The 21,833-nt window shown below is 42.3% G+C and overlaps 1 protein-coding gene across 1 annotated transcript in view; it reads right to left on the bottom strand.

Annotated features, from left to right (window-relative positions):
* Positions 1-19,996, bottom strand: part of DPY19L3 (dpy-19 like C-mannosyltransferase 3) — a 67,280-nt gene extending 47,284 nt beyond the window's left edge. The window contains exons 1-3 of the mRNA XM_080827609.1: positions 19,885-19,996; positions 18,027-18,168; positions 14,691-14,824 (exon numbers count right to left, since the gene is read on the bottom strand). Coding sequence (XP_080683735.1) covers positions 14,691-14,824; positions 18,027-18,129 — 237 coding nt within the window. The 5' untranslated portion in view covers positions 18,130-18,168; positions 19,885-19,996. The remainder of the gene's footprint in view (positions 1-14,690; positions 14,825-18,026; positions 18,169-19,884) is intronic.
* Positions 19,997-21,833: the final 1,837 nt, after the last annotated feature.

Raw genomic sequence — 21,833 nt, 5'->3', positions numbered from 1 at the left:
CTCCCTGACCTCCCCTTCTCCCCTGACTCTCTTGTGAAAGCTGTACCCCTTGTCTCCGGAGGAAAGAACAGCCTTATCTCCAGAGACGGAGGGACAGGACAGGCGTCTGAACCAACAGGCCTTGCTAAGTTGGCCCCGGTTCACTACCCCTCCCTCATACCTTTTGGTCCTATTCTATTTTTTCCGTGACTTCCTACCCTTAGTCAAATCGAGCATAAAAAGGCCCAGGTTTAACGCTTTCTTCAGGTCTTCATTTCCTTATGAAGGTGCTAGTGTCACGTAGAACTTGTATTAAGTAAATCTGGATGCTTTTCTCTTGTTAGTCTGTCCTTTGTCAGTTCAGTGAACAGGACCCCAGCCAGAGGACCTAGGAAGGCAAGCCCCCCCCCCCCCGACCCCGACAGTGAAACAGGAAGCAATGCAACAGCTGACAGTCAAGACTGGGGAAGGTCTTGGGGGAGAAAGGAGGGAAGAAAAAGTTCATCATCCCAGGAGAGCTTGGCGGGTGGGGAGTACCTGGACAAAGGAAGTGGAAGAGGACTGCCAGGGAACTTTTAAAAAAGGCACATTTGAGGTTTTCCTTCCTTATTAATTTCAATTTGAGAAATTTAAAAAATATTTTGGTATCTCTGTATTTAATTTTGGATTTAGTCCCTGCTACTTACTGAGTTTTCCTACTGCTTGTAATCATTTTTCAGATTATTCTCTTGTGGTTTCCAGGTATATAATGACACAATCTGCAAATAATGTCACCTTCTTCTTCCCAACTATGGATTTTTTACTTCTCATGTTTATGTTGCTGGTCCCTCCAAAGCAATGTTAAACAGTATTAACAGATAGCTTCGGCTTCGAATATGCTTCTAATGCCATGATGCCACTAGACACACGTGCTGACTTAATTAAAATGAAAAATTTCGTGTCTCAGCTCCTGAACACACTTGGCTAATGGCTAGAGTATTAATTCAGCACAAAGAACTTTTCATTATCATACGAAGTTCTACTAGATAGCACTGTTCTAGTGTTTCCCTCAAATAAGGTCTTAGCATTTGGTCTGAAATGTATGCATGCTATATTAAAAAAAAAAAGATGCATCTATTTTCTTAAGTTTTACTGAGCTAGAATTCGAATACTATACACTTCACCCATTTACAGTTACATATACAATTCAATGGCTTTGACTGTATTCACAAAGTTATACATGCATCCCTAGCATCAATTTTAGACTATTTCACTGCCTCTAAAAAGAAACACCACACCCCTGGTTGTCACTCCGCAAATCCCTCACGCAGTCCTAATCTAATTTCTGTCTCTTTAGATTGGCTATCCTGGACATTTCGTTTTAATGAAATGATACAATATGTGCCTTGTGCCTGATTTCTTTCATTTAGCATGTTTTCAAGACTCCTCTAATGTATCATTAATTCACTAAAAAATTGCCAAACAATATTCCATTCCATGAATATGCCACATTTTACTTATCCATTCACCCATTAGTGGACATTAGATCTGTGTCCTCTTTTTGGCTATTATAGAAAAATGCTGCTATGAATATTCATGTACCAGTTTTTGTGGGGATGTATTTTCATTTTTCTTGGGTATTTCCTTAGAAGTAGAATTGCTAAGATTGTACGATAACTATGTTTCACTGTCTGAGGGCCTGCCAGACCCTTTACCAAAGTGTTTGCACCATTTTACATTCCCCCCAGCAGTGTAGAAGGGTTCCAATTTCTCCACGCCCTTGTCAACACTTATTACATGTCTTCTTATTAGAGCCCTGCTAGTGGATGTGAAGTGTTACCTCATTGTGGCTTTGATTAGAATTTTCCTGACAAGCTAATGATGTTGAGAATCTTCTCATGAGCTTTTTGCCCATTTGCAGATCATCTCTGGAAAAATGTCTATTCAAGTTCTATGCTCATTAAAAAAATTGAACTCTATTTTTATTATTAAGTTATTATGGTTCTTTGTAGATTGCAGACTCAAATCTCTTACCAGGAATATGATTTGTAAATATTTTCTCCTATTCCAAGTGGTGTCTTTTTGTTTTCTTGACTGTATCCCCTGGAGTATAAAACTTTCTAATCTTGAAGAGGTCCAATATAACTATTTTTCCTCTAGCACAAGCTTTGGGTGTTGTATCCAGGATGGCTTAGCCTAACTCAAGGCTGTGATAATTTACTCATGTTTTTTTTTTTTTGAAGTTTCATAGTTACTTTTAAGTCTCTGATCCACTTTGAGTTAATCTGTGTATATGTAGGAGGAAGGGGCCCAATTTCCTTGTTTGTTCATGAATACCCAATTGTCCCCAGGTCATTTGTTGCAGACTATTCTTTCTTCATATAATTGTCTTGGTATCTTTGTTGAAAATCAACTGATCAGAAATGTAAGGGTTTATTTCTGGATTCTCAATTCTGTTTCATCTCTCCTCATGCCAGTGTTCACTGTCTCGATTACTGTACTCTTAGAGTAAGTTTTGAAATCAGGAAGTGTGAGTCCTTCAACTTTATTCTTCTTTTTCAAAACTGCTTTGGCTATTCTGGGTCCTTTCAGTTTCCATATAAATTTTAGGGTCAGCTTGTCAATTTCTGCAAAAACATCCACCTGGGATTTTGAGAGGGATCATTTTGAATCTGGACACCAACGCCATCTTAACCAGACCGTCTTCCAATTCATGAACATGATTTTAACTTTAGACTTGTTTTGCTCAATTTATTCTTAAGCACCTTATTCTTTAGTTGCTATTGTAAATGAAACTATTTTTTTTCTTTTTAAAGAGGTTTTATTTGAGATGATGCTATTTTCTTAATTTCATTTTTGGCCTGCTCATTGCTACTGTATACGAATACAATCAGTTTTTGTATATCAATCTTGTATCCTGCAACCCTGATAAACCCACTTATTAGTTCCAATAGCTCTTTTTGGTGAATTCTATGTAGAAGATCATGTTATTATAAACAGAGACAGTTTTACTTCTTCCTTTCCAATTTGGAGGCCTTCCGTTTCATTTTATTGCCTAATTTCCCTGACAAGGATCTCTAGTATAATGTTGAATACAAGTGGCTAGAACAGACATCTTTGTCTTGTTCCTAATCTGAGGGGAAAGCTTTCAATTTATCACCATTAAATATGTTAGTTGTGCGATTTCTGGCAGATGCCCTTTAGGAGGTGGAAGTTCTCTTTTATTTCTAGTCTGTTGAGTGTTTTTTATTGTGGAGAGTTGTTGAATTCTACCAAATGCTTTTTCTGTGTCTTTTGAGACAATCATGATTTTTGTCTTTTATTCCAGTGATGTAATGGGCTCATCTGGTCTATTCTTAATTTGAAGTTACATATGTTACAAGGAAATATTAGATTTTTTCAAATACCTTTTTTTTTTTGCATCTTTTCAAGTACTGAGATAGCAAACAAGTATATCACTAGATTTCCCAACAATTTCCTTTAGTTTCCTGGCATAAAAATGACTTTTTCGTGGTACATTATATTTCTGACATGCAACTAGATTTTCTTGATATTAATTAGAATTTTTGGTTCAAGATACGTACATAGGATTAGTCTCTGAGCTTTGTTTTTTTTATTATTATCTAGATTATATACAATTGATTCTCACTATTTGCAGATTTCTGGTTCGCCAATCTGCCTACTAGCTAAAATTTGTAACCACCAAATTGACAGAATTAATACTTGTTGTGTTTTTGCAGCAAAGTGCAGAGCGGTGAAAGTATGCTCTGCCTCTTGCTCCAGCTCTCAGACAGAAACGATCAGAAGAGGAATATAGTAAGGGGCAGTGAGTGCAAACAGTGACCGCAGCTCTGAGCCCCCATGGATGGAGTCGGAATCCAACTCTGGTACCTGTTAGTGGGGCGGCCCTGGCAAGTCATTTGACCCTCCGGAACCTCATTTTCTCTTTTATAAAATAAAGAAAACAGAAACTACCAGGAAGTGTTTTTAGAATTTAAGACCTATGTGTGTGTGTCACACACACGCACACACACTTCCCCAGGAGCAATGGTTCGGTATTCTCTTAGTGTTCTCAGTGACTCTTAGAACGTAACTGTTGGGGATTAAGGAAAACTGACTGTGATTATATTCTGATACTCAGTTTCAGTGTGTTACATCTGATTTATAAAAATAATTTGGAAGTTTTCTATCTCTTTGGTGTTCTAAAATGGCTGAAATAGTACTGGAATATTTTATTTGTTAAAATTCCTCCATAAAATCAACGGGGTTGGCTGTTTGGGGAGGTGTAGGACGGGTAGCTCTTTACCAAGTTTTCTCTGCTACACCTACAAAAATAATAACATGTTTTGGGGCCCGTTTTGGTAATTTATTTTCAAGAAAATCATGTTTCATCCATTCATCTAATTTGCACTGAATCAAACAGAACAGACTTTTGGTGCTTTCCTATTTCATGGTCTACAGTTATTTCTCTGCTACCACATTTCATGTTACTTCTCTGTTATTTCTTAATTTGGGTACTTGTACTTCCTACCTCATCCTTATCCTTATTTTTCACTCCCCAAATAACCATTCATTAATTATTTCCCTATTTTCCAGTTGATCAATTTCTCCTTTTACCTTTATCCTTCCTTCTACTTCTAGATTTTTACTTTCCAACTTCATAAGTGGAATACTTTGTTTATTCATTTTTATTTCCTAATATAATACTTAAAGCTACAAATTCTTCTGAATACTGCTTTAGCTTTATTCCCTAGTCCTGAAATACGGTTTTCATCACCTTCTAGATTTCATTTATAATTTCTGTAAATACAGTTTTAATTTCCTGTGACCAAAAAGTTAGGAAATATTTTTAGATTTCTAGAAAGTGATTTTTTCTTTTTAGTGATCTTCAGTTTTTATTTAAATGAATGAATGAATGAAAGAAAAGAGTATAATGTGAGTCTGTGACCATTATCCCCAAAGTCAAGAATAAGCCAAGACTATGCACTATCATACTGCGGTAAGGAAATAATGCCTGTAGTTTTGGATCTGAGATTTTCTCTATGGCTTAACATATCAACATTTTAGTTAATGCTCTGTGGATATTTGAAAAAAAATACGTTCTGTCTTTAGATATTTATAGATTAGAACTCTTATTATTTTCCCTAGGCCTCCTATATTCTTATTTTTGACCACTTACTTTTTTTTTAATGAATTGAGAAAGAATTAAAACCCAGTATTATGTGTTTCTCTGTTTCTTCTTGTATTTCCGGTGCTTTTTGCTTTATAAATATTGGTAAGTTATCTGACACATGGATAGTCCTATCTGTGGCTGGTATCTTTATCACTGAAAACTGCCCTTCTTTACTTCATTTAACACTTTCTGTCTAAGACTTTCTTTCCCCCTTTTGGGGAAATATTTCAGCAAGTCTTTATCTACCTTTGGTCTAATCCTTCTAGAAAACTCTGTTCTGAGAATCTTATGCATATAGTATGTGATTTGGATTTTGCTTTATGATACGGTTTTTATCAAGTGAGTAAAGCAGACAGACTAATTTATACAAAAATATTTTGGCATATTTGTGTTAATACATGTTGTATCAGATTTTTTTTGTTATTCTTTAGAACAAATCCTTTACGATATAGTCTGTGTCTTGGGGTGTGTGTGTGTGTGTGTGTGTGTGTGTGTGTGTCTTTTAATTTGGAAGGTTTGTTTTTGTTCTAGGAGCTACCTTTGTAACTTTGAAGGATAATTTAATTCTCTATTTCTATGGACAGTATCTATTGAGTTCCTATATAACAAGTAATGATAATCTCATGATATTTATAGTTCTTCCCTGCCCCATTTTACTTGATATTTTTCTTGGAATTTTCTTTTACAAACACTATACATCTGTCTCTTGACTTTATTTTTAAGTAGGCTCCACACCCAGCATGGAGCCCAACATGGGGCTTGAACTCACCACCCCGAGATCAGGACCTGAGATGAGATCAAGAGCTGGACATTTAGCTGCCTGAGCCACCCACGCGCCCCTGGACTTTTCATTTTGAAATGAAACCTGACTTCCGTCTATAAAAAAAATAAATGGATTCCTCCACGATCTTCTATCTTTTCTTTTCTTTCCTCTTCTAACTCATTATTACATTGCTATTCTGTTACTGTTTCATAGTTATAACACTATTAGGTGTTAGCACATTGTTTCCATCATATGATTTTGTTCTATAACTATTTAGTTTTAGTTCCACAGTTAAATATGTTTGCCCCTCAAGGCCGTCTTTCTGCCACGGTTTTGCCTTTTCTCTCGCTGCTGGATAAAGTTTGCCCTCTACCAGTTTCTTCAGGTGTTCTTAAAATAATACATTTCTCAGAATCAGAACAATTTGTATAGTGCTTTATACACAATGGAATGACTGGATTAAAATATATAAAGCACATTTGCTTATGTGAGTCTTGTGCAGGATCATTCCAGGTCTTTAAGCATTAAATGTTACCATGGAAAAGTTGGAAGCCACACTGACTTCTCTCAAAGGTAAGGGGATCTTTTGTTAGGATGTCCAGGGGTTTCTTACTATTGAAGCCCAGCAATTTCACAGAACTATATCCTGCTAATGACTTTTCTAGGCCAAGTTTCCCTGGGGCCCATTGTGCCCTGTCAATTTGTAGATTCAAATCATCTTTCATTTTTTAAAGGTTTTCTTGAATTATGTCTTTAAACACCATTCTCCCTTGTTTCACCACTTTGGTTCTCTTCTGTTGGGACAAATTATACATGTTTGTTGTTGTCTTCCTCACTTGTCAGATTCTCTCCACTATTTTTTTTTTAATTTTATTTATTTATTTGACAGAAATCACAAGTAGATGGAGAGGCAGGCAAAGAGAGAGAGGAGGAAGCAGGCTCCCTGCTAAGCATAGAGGCCCATGTGGGGCTCGAGCCCAGGACCCTGGGAACATGACCCGAGCTGAAGGCAGAGGCTTTAACCCACTGAGCCACCCAGGCGCCCCTCTCTCCACTATTTTAACTGTATTAATTTCATTTCCTTTTTTTAAAAAAGACTTTATTTATTTATTTGACAGACAGAGATCACGAGTAGGCAGAGAGGCAGACGGAGAGAGAGGGGGAAGCAGGCTCCCTGCCAAGCAGAGAGCCCGATGCGGGGCTCGATCCCAGGACCCGGAGATCATGACCTGCGCCAAAGGCAGAGGCTTAACCCACTGAGCCACCCAGGCATCCCCATTTTGTTTTCTTTTATCAGGGCAACACTCCTTATTCTGTGCCTTCGGTCTAATCTTCTGCGTGTTGCCTCCAAGATCGTCGTGATTTCCGTTATGATCTTTTAATTCGACTACTTGCCTAAGTTCTGCCAGCTCATCTTTCATTTCCTCTTGTTACCTTCCTCTAAGTCCTTGAGGACGGTCTATGCCTTCTTACAGCCCTGCTTTGAATTTATCTTCCATGGTGGTAAATGCTTATTATGTTAGTTTTTAATGTGAGTATGTCTTTTAATTCGGTCACAGTTTTTAGGTCTTTGCTAGGAATTGTTTCTGGTGACTATTCTTCATCTTATCATCTGTTCCTGTTTTCCTCTTCCTTTCCTTCTTGCAGTTTCACTGTACAGATCCTGTGCTAGTTCCTTTCTGGTTGTGAGCCATTTCTGAACGTGGCCAGTTCTTACCAAACCAGCTGCTTGCAGGAAGTTTATGTGGGGGACAGGCCGGGGCCACCGGTCAGGCCAGCAAGAATTCTCCTTGTGATACAGTGTAGTTTACAAGAGTGAGCCCTTTATTCTTTTCCTCATTTTATCCAACCAAGATTGGCAGCCTCAGAGCTGTTCAACACACATTTTTCTTCCTTTATCCTGGTCTTCTTAAATGGTACGTTTACAAAAATGGCTTGTCCCTGTGATTACTGCCTTCGGCCTGCCTAGCTTACTTCTCTTTCGTACCAGAAGGTCTCCAGGAAAGCTCCCGTCATTACTGCACACATCTGGCCCCATGGTTCTCCATAGGAGACCTCAGTCTCACCCCTCAGGGTATGCCAGCAGCCTCGGAGAAGTGGGCTTTGGCGACTTCCTCTGAAATCTGCAGCTCTGAGAGTCCTTTCCCGGTACCTTTCCATGCTCCTCCGAGTTTCACTGGGTTTGGTGGCCCTCCCTCATACACTGTTCTAGATCATAGGCCTTTCTGAGTTTCATCAAGGATGGAAAATGCCTATCTGCTTTTCAGTTTCCTTAACTGCTTTGAGGTAATTCTAAAAAGATGAAGGAACCAACATCTTTATGCTACCACTTTAAAACAAGAAGTAATGAGCAATTCGAGGGGTTTAACTACACAATTAGGAAAAATATACCCCAAATCAGGGAGCATAGAAATAGTGAAATAACTAAGAGTATTAAATATCAAGAAATATTAAATTATGTAAATATAATCATTTACATAATAATCGTGCAAGTTCATATACATATGTAACTTTATATATGGGAAAAGCATATGATGTAACATCAGATAAATCTGTTTATCAGGGGGCACCTGGGTGGCTCAGCGGGTTAAAGCCTCTGCCTTCGGCTCAGGTCCTGATCCCAGGATCCTGGGATCGAGCCCCACATCGGGCTCTCTTCTCAGAAGGGAGTCTGCTTCCCCCTCTCTCTCTACCTGCCTCTCTGCCTACTTGTGATCTCTGTCTGTCAAATAAATAAATAAAATCTTTAAAAAAAAAAAATCTGTTTATCAGAAGTATATTGGAGGGGCATCTGGGTGGCTCAGTCGATTAAGCATCTGATTTATTTCAGCTCAGGTTTTGATCTCAGGGTCATGAGTCATAAATATGTGAAATATATGCACATACAGGGTGAAGCATGGAAGAGAAATACAAAAACTGGGTTTTGTTAAGGGTTATGAATACTGAGTAATGTTTTTGATTTAAAGTTTTTGTTGTCACGGTATAGTTTGTAAGAAGTAACACAACACGTGTTCAAAAAATAAAAAGAGTCACGCTATATATATTTTTACGCTAGCATCTACTAAACACAAGTCACTAAAAAAGCACTGACTAGCTCCCTACTTGCCAGGACTAACTATATCCTATCTCTGAAGGCAAGCTCCGAAAGCTGTGTCCCTCTGCTCCAGTTCCAGCCCAGATCTTTTATAGCAGCTGTTGTCCCCATCTCCCCTCTCTCCTCCTTATAACGCTTCCCTCACCTGTACAGGTCAAGCCCAGTCTAAACAGATCACTGTTACTCAGCGCTGATGATGGGCTGGGCACCGTAAGGGTAGACAGCAAGTAAGAGCATTGGCTTTGAACCCCTTTAGTGTGTTTTGTTTATAAGAAAGGGCAGCAGAAAAACACGTTGCATTTAAAGGTCAATTTAGAGTTAAAAGGTTTGGGCTTTGCAGACAGCCAGATTAAATAAAATGCTTAAATTGTACCTAAAACAGTGCTAAGCACACAGTAGACATTCAATAAGTGGGGGGACACCTGGGTGGCTCAGTCAGCTAAGTGTCTGCCTTCGGCTCAGGTCATGATTTTGGGGTCCTGGGATGGAGCCCCACATCAGGCTCCCGGCTCAGCAGGGAATCCGCTTCTCCCTCTTCCTTTGCGCCCTTAACCCTATCTCATGCTCTGTCTCTTGCTCTCTCTCGCTCTCAAATAAAAATATATCTTAAAAAAATAATAAAATTATGAAAGAAATAATGAAATCTCGACATTTGCAATGACGTGGATGGAGCTAGAGAGTACAATGGTGAGCAAAATAAGTCAGTCAGAGAAAGACAAATGCCCTATGATTTCAGTCATATCTGGAACTTAAAAAACAAAACAAATGATCATGGGGGGAAAAGAGGCAAACCAAGAAATGGACTCTTAACTGTAGAGAACAAACTGGCGGTGGCTGGGGGTTGGGGGAAGTAGGCGACAGGGATTAAGGAGGACGCTTACTGTGATGAGCACTGGGTGATGTATAAAAGTGATGAATCACTCAACTGTACACCTGAAACTAATATTACACTGTATGTCAACTGGAATTTAAATAAAAACTAAAAATAAACTAAAAAATATTCTAAGAAAGGATAGTATATATACATTTTCCATGACCATTTAAACCAACATCTTCAACTTTCCAGTTGCTCTCTGGTCCAGAGTTCCCACATTCAAATACTAACATTGTTAAGATTAGCAACTAACATTTAAAGCATCATTCTGAATGCATAAACTCAATGTGTGATTTGTTTCTTTTAGAAACAATGTTTTTACTCTCTGAATAATTACAACTAATTCAAAGTGTTCGGAGAGGATCAAAGTATTTTCATAAAAAATAACCTAGCAATTTTGGTAAGTTATAACCCATAAGTATAAAAAGAAAACAGCTTTACACTTCTCAAATATTCCCATAATCCCCCAATATGAAAATGGTATAAATTAAGGAGTAAATTTCTGAAGGCGTATAAACTCTGAAAACGAGCTTTCCCTTTGGCTGAGTAATGTCTCTGATCGCTAATGGCTATCATTTTCATTGGTTTATTCATAGAAAATGTATACACATTTTAAAACTAAATAAAATGTAAAATTTAGTTCCTCAGCTGCAGTAGCCACATTTCAAGTGTTTAACAGCTACATTTGGCTAGTGGTTACTGCACTGAATGGTGCAGAAATAGATCATTTCCTTCACTGCAGAAAGTTTCTTGGATAGCACTGGGTTTACATAATCTAAGAGGAAAGATAAACCAAGTGCCTATGCAGAGGTATCGTCAGGTTTGAGAAGTAGTTGAAACATCTGAGGATTCCTCTTATGATTGGGGGGGGGGGGGAATTCTGTGCTACAAGCTATTGCTTGAATAAAGAGAAAAAAATGCCACAAGACTGAGCTCAATTGTACGTTTCAGGGGACGGGGGTGTTGGTGGAAAGAAACCTGTTAGATTCGAGGATGTTCCTGTTTTATAGCTGCTCCCAGATGGTATCTGAGGCACAGACAGAAACTAGCCTCGGGTCTCTTTCTCACTCTGAACACTCCTCAAACATTCTTGCCCACACATCTACAAGCTGGTAATATGAAAATGTCCATTTCCAACACAGATGGGTCTCCTGCCTCCAGATCCATGAATCCAGCTCCCTTTACTCCATCTCTCTCCTTGGACTGTTTCAAAAGTGACTCATAACGTATCCAAACAAGGATGTATCATTTGCTGTCTCGCTGTCCCCTGCAAAGAATTTGGCTGGCCTCTGTCCCCAGTTCTTGGGAGGTAGCCAGTAAATCCGCGAATTTCCCAAGTGAGAACAGTGTCTTTGTTCATGGTGGGTTCCTCAGGACGACATCTGATACTCTGTTCTAAGGAGATGACTCAGGATGGGGGGGTGACCAAGCCAGAAAGACCAGCTGTCTGATTAGAGGGTTGGGGCTTGGAGCCAGCTGATATTGGCCCAACCCCCAGGGAGGAGAGGGGGATTGGAGCTTGAATTCAACGCTGTGGCCAAGGACTCCATCAATCATACCTACATAATGGAAGTCCAGTCAAAGCTCTGGACACAGGAGCTCAGGTAAGCCTCCATGGTTGGCAAAACTCAACACATTATCACCTCTCAATGTGCCAGGAAGACAATGTGTCCTAACCCCACAGGGAAAGCACAATGGAAAGCCTGAGTTTGGGATCCTTTTTCAATGAGTCTCTGCCTTTGGCTGGTTCTGATTTATATCCATCATAATAAAACTGTAATCATAAGTGTAAGGCTCTCTTGAGTTCTGTGAGGCATTCTAGGGAATTACTGAACCTGAGGGTGGTGGGTATTCCCAAATTAATAGTCTACTTGTGGTCAGAAGTGAGGGTAGTCTGAGGACCCCCAAACCTTTCAGTGGTGGTCGAAAGTGAGGGCAGTTTTGTGGCAGACTCGGTGCCCTTAACTTGTCAAGTTCAGCTTAACTCTAGGTAGGTGGTGACAGAAGTTCTTTGCACTCCAGATCTGTTCCTCCCACAGGGTTCATTATCACAGTGAACGGCATACCCACCCATCTATTCAGCTGCTAATGGCAGAAAGCAGATGATCACCGATGATTCTTCCTTCTCAATCACCAACCACACAAATGATGAATCGCTACATCCTTTCTGAGTTCTGACTCTGTCCACTTCTCTCCAACAGGATCCGGTCTTTGCTTCTCTGGGTCCATTCTCCTCTTTGCTCATAAAATTCTGGCCCCATGTGCCAGATCTCTGATACTCAACTTGACCAGTTTCATCCTACCCGAGGGCCTTTTCACTTGTTCCCTCTGCTTTTGACTAGTTCCTAGGATTTAAGTGTTGATGTAGGTCTTGTCTTCAAAATTGTCTGCTTTCCCTCCCCGTTTCATGTAGCCTCCCAAAAACTATGTCACCACACTGTCTGGTTTCTCCTATAATACCATTTTTTGTTCGTTTCTTTTTTCCCCCCTCCCCATCAGAATTAGGTTCCACATTGGATTCAAAGGCTGTACTCCCAGGGCCTAGTTCCATGTCTGGCGCACAGAAAACATGCATTTACTGACATTCAGATAGTAACGAATCCACTGAATTGGATTTTCCTGGTGGTTTCCTCTCACTTTAGTGCTATCTTCCTCAAACCCACGCTCCATGCTATAGCCGGAGGCATCTTTCCCAAACAAGATGATGACATTGCTGTTCCATGGTGACCTGGCCTCTGTTTACCATCCCAGTACGTTCTCTCCCCATCTGCTCCCTAGCCAGGCTGAACTACTGCCAGCACCTGAAGGCTCTCGATGCTCTTGCCTCTCGAAGTTCCTGTACATGTCCCTTCCCTAGGACTTTCGTCTTTCCTCCCCAGTTTGTCTGGTTAACCCTTCTCATCCTTCAGGTCTCCTTAACTCCTTCCCTGACCTTCCACAACTGGGACAGGCTACCCCTGCTCTGTGCTCCCACAATACTCTATCCTACCCCAACAATGTACTGATTTTGGATGGGCTGTCACAGTCTGCCTACTTGCCTATACCCTCAAGAGCGTAAACTCTCTGAAGGCAGGGGCCTAGTTTCAGTTGGCAGTATTGCTACAGCTGAGCGGTGCTGGCTGGCATACCAGAGGTGCTCAACACATACTTACAGAATTAACATGTTACACTGGAGCATCTGCTGGCAAATTCAGTAGTCTTTGTTACTCTTGCCATGTTCCCCACTGTGTTTAGATCAGTGCTACCACAGAAGAGGCGCTCAATAAATACTAGGTAAAAGTGTAATGCCTTCTTTAACCTGGCGAGATTTCAGAGACAGATCAAGGGTGGTCAGGTTTCGTAATGATGGGGGTGTATTTATTTAAGGTTATTGGCAAGGCCACTTAAAAACTTTGAAGAGCTAAAATTACAATTTGAAAATAAGTTATGTGATCCCTTTCAGCATCTTGTCCCTACTACAGAGTTACTAGCACTTAACTTCAGCCATATGCCCACACAAGGATATTTCAGTCTTTATTCAAAATACTTGTGTGGATAAAAAAGTATTATATTGTGTAGTTCTAAGAAATCTACTTGTAAGCACTCCATTTTAAAGAAGTAAAGGTGAGTAAAATGTTTCTTCACAAGAAAAACTCCCCACTGTCCCAGAAGGAGAATTATTTTTTGTACCATGATAATTTGTATGAAGGTATACACATACATACACACTAAACCTATACAGTAATACGACAAGTTTTAAAAATAAACATACTAGAAGTTATTCCTATAAATTAAATTTGTCATTCAAAGTAGTCTCCTTTGGAGACTCATTCCAACAATGGAATCAAAGCTCAAAATATTTTGGAAAGCTCTTTGAGAGCTGTTTTAGATTCTGCAGAGAATTGTTTGAATATTCAAACAGATGATAAATATTTGACCTTTTCAAAGTGAATTTTACCTTTACCAGCAACTAGTCATTAGAAGCCATAGTAAAAAAGGTCAAAGAGCACAACATTTTGGATCAAAAACAAAGTGTATTTAGATGAAAAGTACTGTGCTCGCTTTGGCAGCACATATACTAGATGAAAAATACTGGCAATGTGTAAATTTCCTTGCATAAGTGATACACTGGTTCTGAAAAACAATGGCAAATTAAAAGACACTTAGAAGTGTTTAAAAAGGGAAAAAAGAGAACAAGGATTGGGGTTTAAGATGGCACAGACCTTCCTGAGAACACGATGAAAATTATAGCTCCTTTCCTCAGAAAAATATGGGTTCCCCTGTCCTCTCACCACTGCACCTAAGCTTAGAAAGGTATGAAACACTGAGGTCATCTATGGCCCTATGGTTTGGAGCACTGGCTTTTGATTTCTCTTCTTTTATACTGTACCCAATAGAAAAAAAAAGTTTATACTGTGACCCGGTTTGTACATACATAAATATATAAGATTTAATATTATATATATCTATTAATTATATAACAATATGTAATAATTACATAAATAACTCTCAGCCCTAGTGTATTTGTCATAATACTCTCTTGCATCTTTAACTAGAAAAACGTCACTCATGATTTGACTGCGCCAATTTCAGAATGTATAGGTTGAAAAACACTGGTTTAGAGGAACCACCGTGTAACTGGAGAAAGTTAATGAAACTGAGAAAACTCACTGATGACAAAAACTCTGATGCCCTTTTAAACTAGTGAAGTCTCTTTACGCTAGAGTCAAGCTTTTTAAGAGATTAGATTCTTTATGGCAAAGCTGCATTGTCTTGGTCACTCCTGTACATGGTAAACTACCGGAGACACTGACGAGTAAACCACACAGGGGTCATAGGAACCTCATACCTTAATATTAGAAAACCACAAATCGTTCTCATGTAAAGTGGCCAGGTAGACAGACGTTAGAAGTCCGATGCAAAGGGCAATGGTTCCACCAACTGTGAATGACAGAAGCTTCCACAACCTTCTAGTGGTATAACCTTTTAGAAAAACAAAACGAACAGCGAAATCAGTAAAGAATGCAGCATTGGCTAGTTCTACTTCAGCCTAGCAGGTATGCTAAGCTCTGCTGCCTGGCGCTGCCGAAGCTTCCCCTATTTCCAGCAGACACTTAGGCGTTCCTTTCCGTGATTCGGGAGACCTGTTTTCATACTTTATCACGGTTTTTACCTAACTCTATCTAACTGTTCGCTTGTCCATTTTGCCAGACGGCGTGAGCTTTCAGAGGACAAGCACCTTATCTTATTCATCTTAATATCTAGGGTCTGTGTCTGGCATAGCTTAATAACTATAATTTACCTATGAAATTTGGAGGAGTGAATGGGGTGCATGTCTAGGACATAAAAAGTCTTTGAGATGGCCTACAGATAATTTGTGGTTTATTCATTAAAAGCTACCAAAAACCTTGACAACTTAAAATCCAAAAACCCATCAGGGGAGAAAAATCCATCACAACTCAAGTTAGAGGACACATAAACTAGGAAAAAATATTTATAGCACATATGAGAAAGTTTAAGTACCCTTAATACAGGATGAACACTTTCAGGATTTAAAAAACGAATATTTCAGTTGGAAACAGATTAAACATATGAGTAGGCAAAGCACAAAAGAAAAAATGGCCAATAATAGACAAAAATATTCACGTTCTTCAGTATTAAAGAAATGCAAATCGGGGCACCTGAGTGGCTCAGTCGGTTGAGCCTCTGATCTTCAGCTCAGGTTATAATCCTAGGGTTTTTTTTAAAGATTTTATTTATTTATTTGACAGACAGAGATCACAAGTAGGCAGAGAGGCAGGCAGAGAGAGAGAGGGGGAAGCAGGCTCCCTGCTGAGCAGAGAGCCTGATGCGGGGCTCGATCCCAGGACCCTGAGATCATGACCTGAGCCGAAGGCAGAGGCTTTAACCCACTGAGCCACCCAGGCGCCCCTAATCCTAGGGTTTTGAGACTGAGCCCTGCATTGGGCTCTGTGCTGGCCCTTGAGCCTGCTTCTCTTCCCCCCTCTCCCTCTGCCCCCCTCACTCCCTGGCCCACATTCTCTCTCTCTCTAAAAAAAAAAACAAAAAGAAAGAAAAAAAGGAAGAAAGAAATGCAAATCAAAACAATAAGCTGTAACTTTTTAGATGCTGGCCAATTTGACAGCTTAAAAATGCTAACCCTGTTTTAATAAGAGTACAAAAGAGTATTTTTCTTTTCTTTTTTTTTTTCCCCAATATGGAACGCTTCACAAATTTGTGTGTCATCCTTGCGCAGGGGCCATGCTAATCTTCTCTGTAATGTTCCAATTTTAATATATGTGCTGCCGAAGTGAGCACCAAAAGAGTATTTTTCAAACATTGCTGGTGGAATGTAACTTGGTAACTCTCTGGAACGCAACAAGGCAATAACCAGTAAAAAAAACTACCAAAATGAGCATACAATTTGACCAATAATTCGAAATCCAGGCATATACAATGTTTGCATACAAACAAATGTTTGGCCACAGTATATATCTCATAGTTCTGTTTAACTAAAAGGTTAAAAACCATATAAACACTCAACAAGGAATGAGTTAAAATAAACTATGCTATGGCCACACAATGACTATGTTGGTAACATTTTAAACTACACTGACTGACTTAAGATATGTTCATAACATAAAAGAAGAAATGTAGCAAATTATAAAACAGGTAGGATCTCAATTTTGTAAAACCACATATGAATGCTTGCATTTATATCCCTGCAGAGACATTCAGACAGCAAGATCAAATTTCATGGGTGGTATTCTCAGGATCGATTTGTTTGTGGGAGGATTTTTTTTTTCTTTTCTTTTCTTTTTTGCTTTTCTTTAGTTTTCAGGGTTTTTTTTCCCGACACAAATAAATAAACACTGCTTCAGTAAAATGAAGAATCCTCAAAATTATGTTTTTTTAAAAGACTTTATTTACTTATTTGACAGGCAGAGATCACAAGTAGGCAGAGAGGCTGCCAGACAGAGAGGGGGAAGCAGGCTCCCTGCTGAGCAGAGAGCCTGATGTGGGGCTAGATCCCAGGACCCTGGGATCATGATCTGAGCCAAAGGCAGAGGCTTTAACCCACTGAGCCACCCAGGCGCCCCTCAAAATTACATTTTAATATAAAAAAGAGAACTTGGGGCAGTCGGTTAAGCATCTGCCTTCAGCTCAGGTCGTGATTCCAGAGGTCTGGTATCTAGACCTGAGTCGACTACCTGCTCAGCAGGAGGCCTGCTTCTCCCTCTCCTTCCTGCTCATTCATTCTCTCTCTCTCTCTCTCTCTCTCTCTCGAAAATAAATTAAAAAAAAAAAAACCCCAAAACTTTAAAAAATAAATAAAATAATAAACAAAAAAGCAAACTTGAGGTTACATTGTTTAAGCCTTAAGAAAGTATGCTGTCTTGTCCAAAATTGCTAATAGCAGAGTTGGATGAAATGACTTCTCGATATAGATTAATTTTATTTTATAAAACTGTTCCCCCAAATTACTTTACTAGTTCTGGCTGATAAGAATTAACATAGCTGCCATTAATGTAAATTCTGTCAGATATCCAAAATGGTTGACAGACATGGAATTCCTCATGCTTATTTTTAAAAACCTTGAGCATGCTTAGTTAAGAAAGCAAATATGGAGTCAGGAAGTTGATAATTAATATCACTTGATATACAGCTTAGCAAGAATCTTCAGCATTATATAAACAACTCACCCAATTTTGACCATCCTCCCTCCCCAAACCAAAGGAGAAAATTTCAGGAATTCATATGAAGAATAAAAAGAAGTTTGATTCATTTTCAATACCTTCATGAAATGAGAAGTCTCCCAAGGTAAGGCTGTGCAGAGTGAACAGCACACACAAACCAGAAAATTTAGAAACAGACTAAAATCTGAACCGTGGGGGAAAGCATTACTTTAGGAAGTCAAAGATTGGCAAAACCAGAACCTACTGAACAGAAAGCTGAGAAACAATGGGTTCTAATCAGAGCTCTTTCACCTTTTATCTGATAATAACTATAAAGCCGGTATTATCAAAGTACAATCAAATCATTTGTCGAACTAAAACATCAGGGTATTAGAACAAGTCTCCCCAACTGTCAGGTCTCACCAAATTCTTATTCTATTGGAGAGTGATATTTTAATATGCAGAAAATAAAAGCAATCCCAAATGGTGCTTTAATTTAAATCACCTACCAGATGGCAATTTATTTCCCAACTTCACATTTGCTTCTTGTGCTGCATAATCCTCAGAAACTTCTGTGGCTTTCACTCCTTTTCTTTGCCTGATGGATATCATGGTGTCAAAGACTTACATGCATTGTTCTTCCAACCACTCCTACAAACGACAGAAAAGTAAACTGCCTGTCCGTGGGCCAGTACCCTCTCCCCAACACACCCTGTGCTCATCTGTGCTTAAGTGACTTGAAGCCTTGCCCCTGGCTTAGCATGCCCTCCCACTTTCCCATCAAATCTTAACCAGCCTTCAAAGTTACTGTCAAGACACAACACCAGTATTTACTTAATACATGCTGTCAAGAGTTAAGAATACAGGTGGGCATCCCAGACCAGCCCCTGCCCTTCTTGCAAGAAGGCTTCCTGTCTGTGCCTGTGCCAGCTGCTGCTGCTTTCTCCTTCCTGAGCCACTGCAGTTACCTTGCAATTGGTCACACAATTATGCAGTTTTAGATTATGTCCTACAGTTCCCTACCACGGGAGGAGGCATTCAGTAGTAAATTTGCTGAGAGCCGGATTCCGAAGAAGTGACATATTGTTTGGTCTCAGGTACCTGAATTTTAATACCGGTGTTCTTTAAAAACAATTCACACTGGAAGCTTTAGGAACACGCCTCAGTGGTGATGGCAGCGGGGGTGTGCCAATCAGGGCAGCTGCTATCCCAGGGAGCAAAAGTGGGAGTAAAGGCAGGGTGCAGAAGCCTGGTTTGGAAGCAGCGAGTGGGAGGCGAGGGAGTGGTGGCAGTGAGTAAGCTGGCTACAGTCCTCCGGAACATCTTGCTTCCCTCCTCTGAATAATGAACAGCGTTTTACTAATTACTACGAAATATGACCAGGTGCCGGGCACCATTGTTTGGGCAGTTTACCAATTCCTAAAGGTAAACAACTTGCTTTATAGAAGGAACCAACCAACCAACCAAAATTATACAATTTATTCTTTCCTTCATTCATACAAAAAAAAAAAAAAGTGAGACGCGAAAACAGTTAAGTACAAACAATGAAAATGGAGAACCTGGAGCAGCGAGGGAGGAAAAAAGAGTGTAGGCAGAAAGTCGTACTGGGGTCGATGGGCTCGTTTCCCAATCACTCTATCCTGGAATCATGCCCTTTCCAAGGGCTCGGGAAGGAGTTGTAAATATCCCAGAGCCGATACACTCTAACAAGTTAAGACAGAAGGGCCACCAACACTGACGTGCCAACTCGGGGTCGGGCAACCGCGATAACAGCACGAACTACGAAACAAAAGTTTCCCCACCAAAGGAAAGGGAATGCCATCTCAAACACGCGAGCGGAGAGGAAAGCGACGCTTGCCCTCCACTCCGAAGGGCCAGCGCGCGGGGAGCGTCCCGGGCGCTGCAGGGCACGTCCCCCAGCTTCCCGCCGCACCCCAGCCCCACAGCACCGGGTGTCCCCAGCGGACGCCGAGGGGCCGGCGGCGGTCGCCCAAGTTCGGGGACTCGCTCCGGCTGGGCACCGTGGCGCGGCCGCGGCCGCCGGCACAGACCAGGCCCGCGCGGCCGGAGCGAGAAGTGGCCCGCGAACGCGGCCCCGCCCTCGGCAAACTTCCTCACTCGCGACCTGCCGCCCCCGGCCCCGCAGTTCGCGCGGACGAGCGGGCGCCGCGTCCCCTACCCGGGCGCCCCCAGACGCCCCGCGGCCCGGGCCGCGCCCCCCGACTGCACAGCGCGGCGGGACGGCCCGCGGGCTCCCGGTGGTCGCGGCGCATTCGGCGGGACGCCGGACTTCCCGCGGCCCGCCGCCGAAGCCTCGCGCCCGCGTGTCCCCTCGCGCCGCCCGCGGCCCGACACGCAGTCACAGACCTGCGGCCTCAGCCGTCCTGGCGCGCGGCTCCGGGCGGGGAAGGAGGCCGGCCGGCCGGGGGGCGCCTAGGGCCGCGGGGGCGGGGCCGTACAACAGCCCGCAACGCGTCCCGGGGACAGAGAGGACGGGGCAGCGGCCACCGGGGCAGCGGCGGAGCTTTGCGCTACACCCGAGAAATGGGGAACCGGGGGGGCGTCCGCGGCCGCGAGGAAGGGGCGCGCCAGGGAGGCCGGGCCGCCGCGGCCGCACCCATAGGTCCCGGGAGCCGTCCGTCGGCGTGAGCCCCCGCCCCTACCCGGGGCGCCCCGCCCCGTCTCGTGCGCCGCCGGCCGGAAGGAAGCAGCGCATTTCCGCTCGCCGCTCCGGCCCCGCCCCCGCGTCCTCACGACGCTGCGACCCGGGGTTGCCGACATTGAGGCTCTGAGGTTGCTTTCGGCCCCACAAACTCCCGCCGGCTCCGAGGCAGAGCGAGAGGCAGCGGCTCAGGGAGAGGAGGAGCCCGGCTCCGAGGAAGGGTGGCCCCAGGGCTGAGAGTGGGGCGCGCCTTGTGGCCGCCTGCCCCCCCACCCAGTGCTGGTGGGTGCGGGGGGGCTCGGTAAGGGCCGGGCGGACCGAAGCAGGGCGACCCCTCGAGCCTCTTCCCGCCTCCCGCGTCGGTGGGCCCGGTGCGCCCCCTCCGTGGGTCTCGGCCGCCCCCCTACCCCCGGTTTCCAGGGTCCTGTGGCCGCTGGCGTGTGCTGGGACCGCGTCTCCTGACTGCCAGTGAGACCGCCTGGAGATGCCTTCGCCTCGCCCTAGACTCCCCTCTAGTGTTGGGGTGGGGGCGGCGCGCTCGATCCTTAATTTCGCCTTCAAGGAAGGATATGCTTGCCTTGTTCTCCAAACTAGAGCGTAAGCCTTTTTTGAGGGCAGGTACTGTGCTTTTTCCTGGGTATCTTTCTTGTGGATCACCCTGCGAGCAGCGGTAGATGAAGCCTTTTCTCAGCAGATGCTCAAGCCACATGTTTAATTGATTTTTCTTAAGGAATGGTCTGGTCTTCTGGGTTCTCCACCTGTGAGAAGACTGTCCATCTGTCTCCTTCCAGTACGAAATTACTTCATCCAGGAAGCCTTTCCTGGTCACCCCTGTTGGGAATTTTCTCCGCCCTGTGTCTGTTGCTTTTAATAACAAGCACACATTCTGTGCAAATGGATTGAGGTATCTGCTGGGTGGCTTGAATAAAAATCAGTGTCAGCTGTCTTTTCAGATGGCCTTTGTCATGTTTTAACTTGATCGTTGGTGTCTTTGATGTTAGGGATTTGAGAGCAGGGCTTATATTTGTAATCCATCCCTTCCGTGTTTAGGTGCCTTACATAAAACACATTTGGGTGCTTAATAAATACATAGGGGAATTGAGTCCTTCTTAAACAAAATTTTTCCCTTTATGTGCATAGGGTTTTGTCTAAAACTGTGCCCCTCTGGGGAAGAATGTGTCTGTGGTGCAATGTACATCCCGAGTAAAGGAAGTAGTGCTCATTAGCGGCTGCTTGGTTTAATACCAGGAAATAGCTTTACCAGCAAGATAAGCCTTGAGACCTGTAAAAAGCAGGCACCCACTGCTGAGAGTTAAGTCTTCAGAATGATGATACATCAAATGAGAAGGCATCCTTTGCTGGGATACAGTAACCATGAGAGTGATGGATAGCAAGTAGTAGGCCCTGCCCTCCGTGAGCTCTGGTCGTGGGCTGACTGCGGTGGTGCACAGGGATATCTCTTGTTTGCATTGTTTTGAGATCCAAAAGGATTTTGCTATGTTGTGGCCAGCAGTAGGTAAGCGGTGGTCCTCTAGAAGGGTGCAGTTCAAACTGTGGTCTTGGGGGACCCGTGGCATCACTATCACCATTGCCAGGGAGGTTGTTAGAAATGCAAATTAGATCCTACCCCAGACCTACTGAATCATAATCTGTG

This window comes from Martes martes (genome assembly GCF_963455335.1).
Source record: "Martes martes genome assembly, chromosome: 17".
Classification (NCBI taxonomy): domain Eukaryota; kingdom Metazoa; phylum Chordata; class Mammalia; order Carnivora; family Mustelidae; genus Martes; species Martes martes.
The sequence above is the reverse complement of the archived record's forward strand: the minus strand, read 5'-3'. Positions and strand labels throughout refer to the sequence as shown.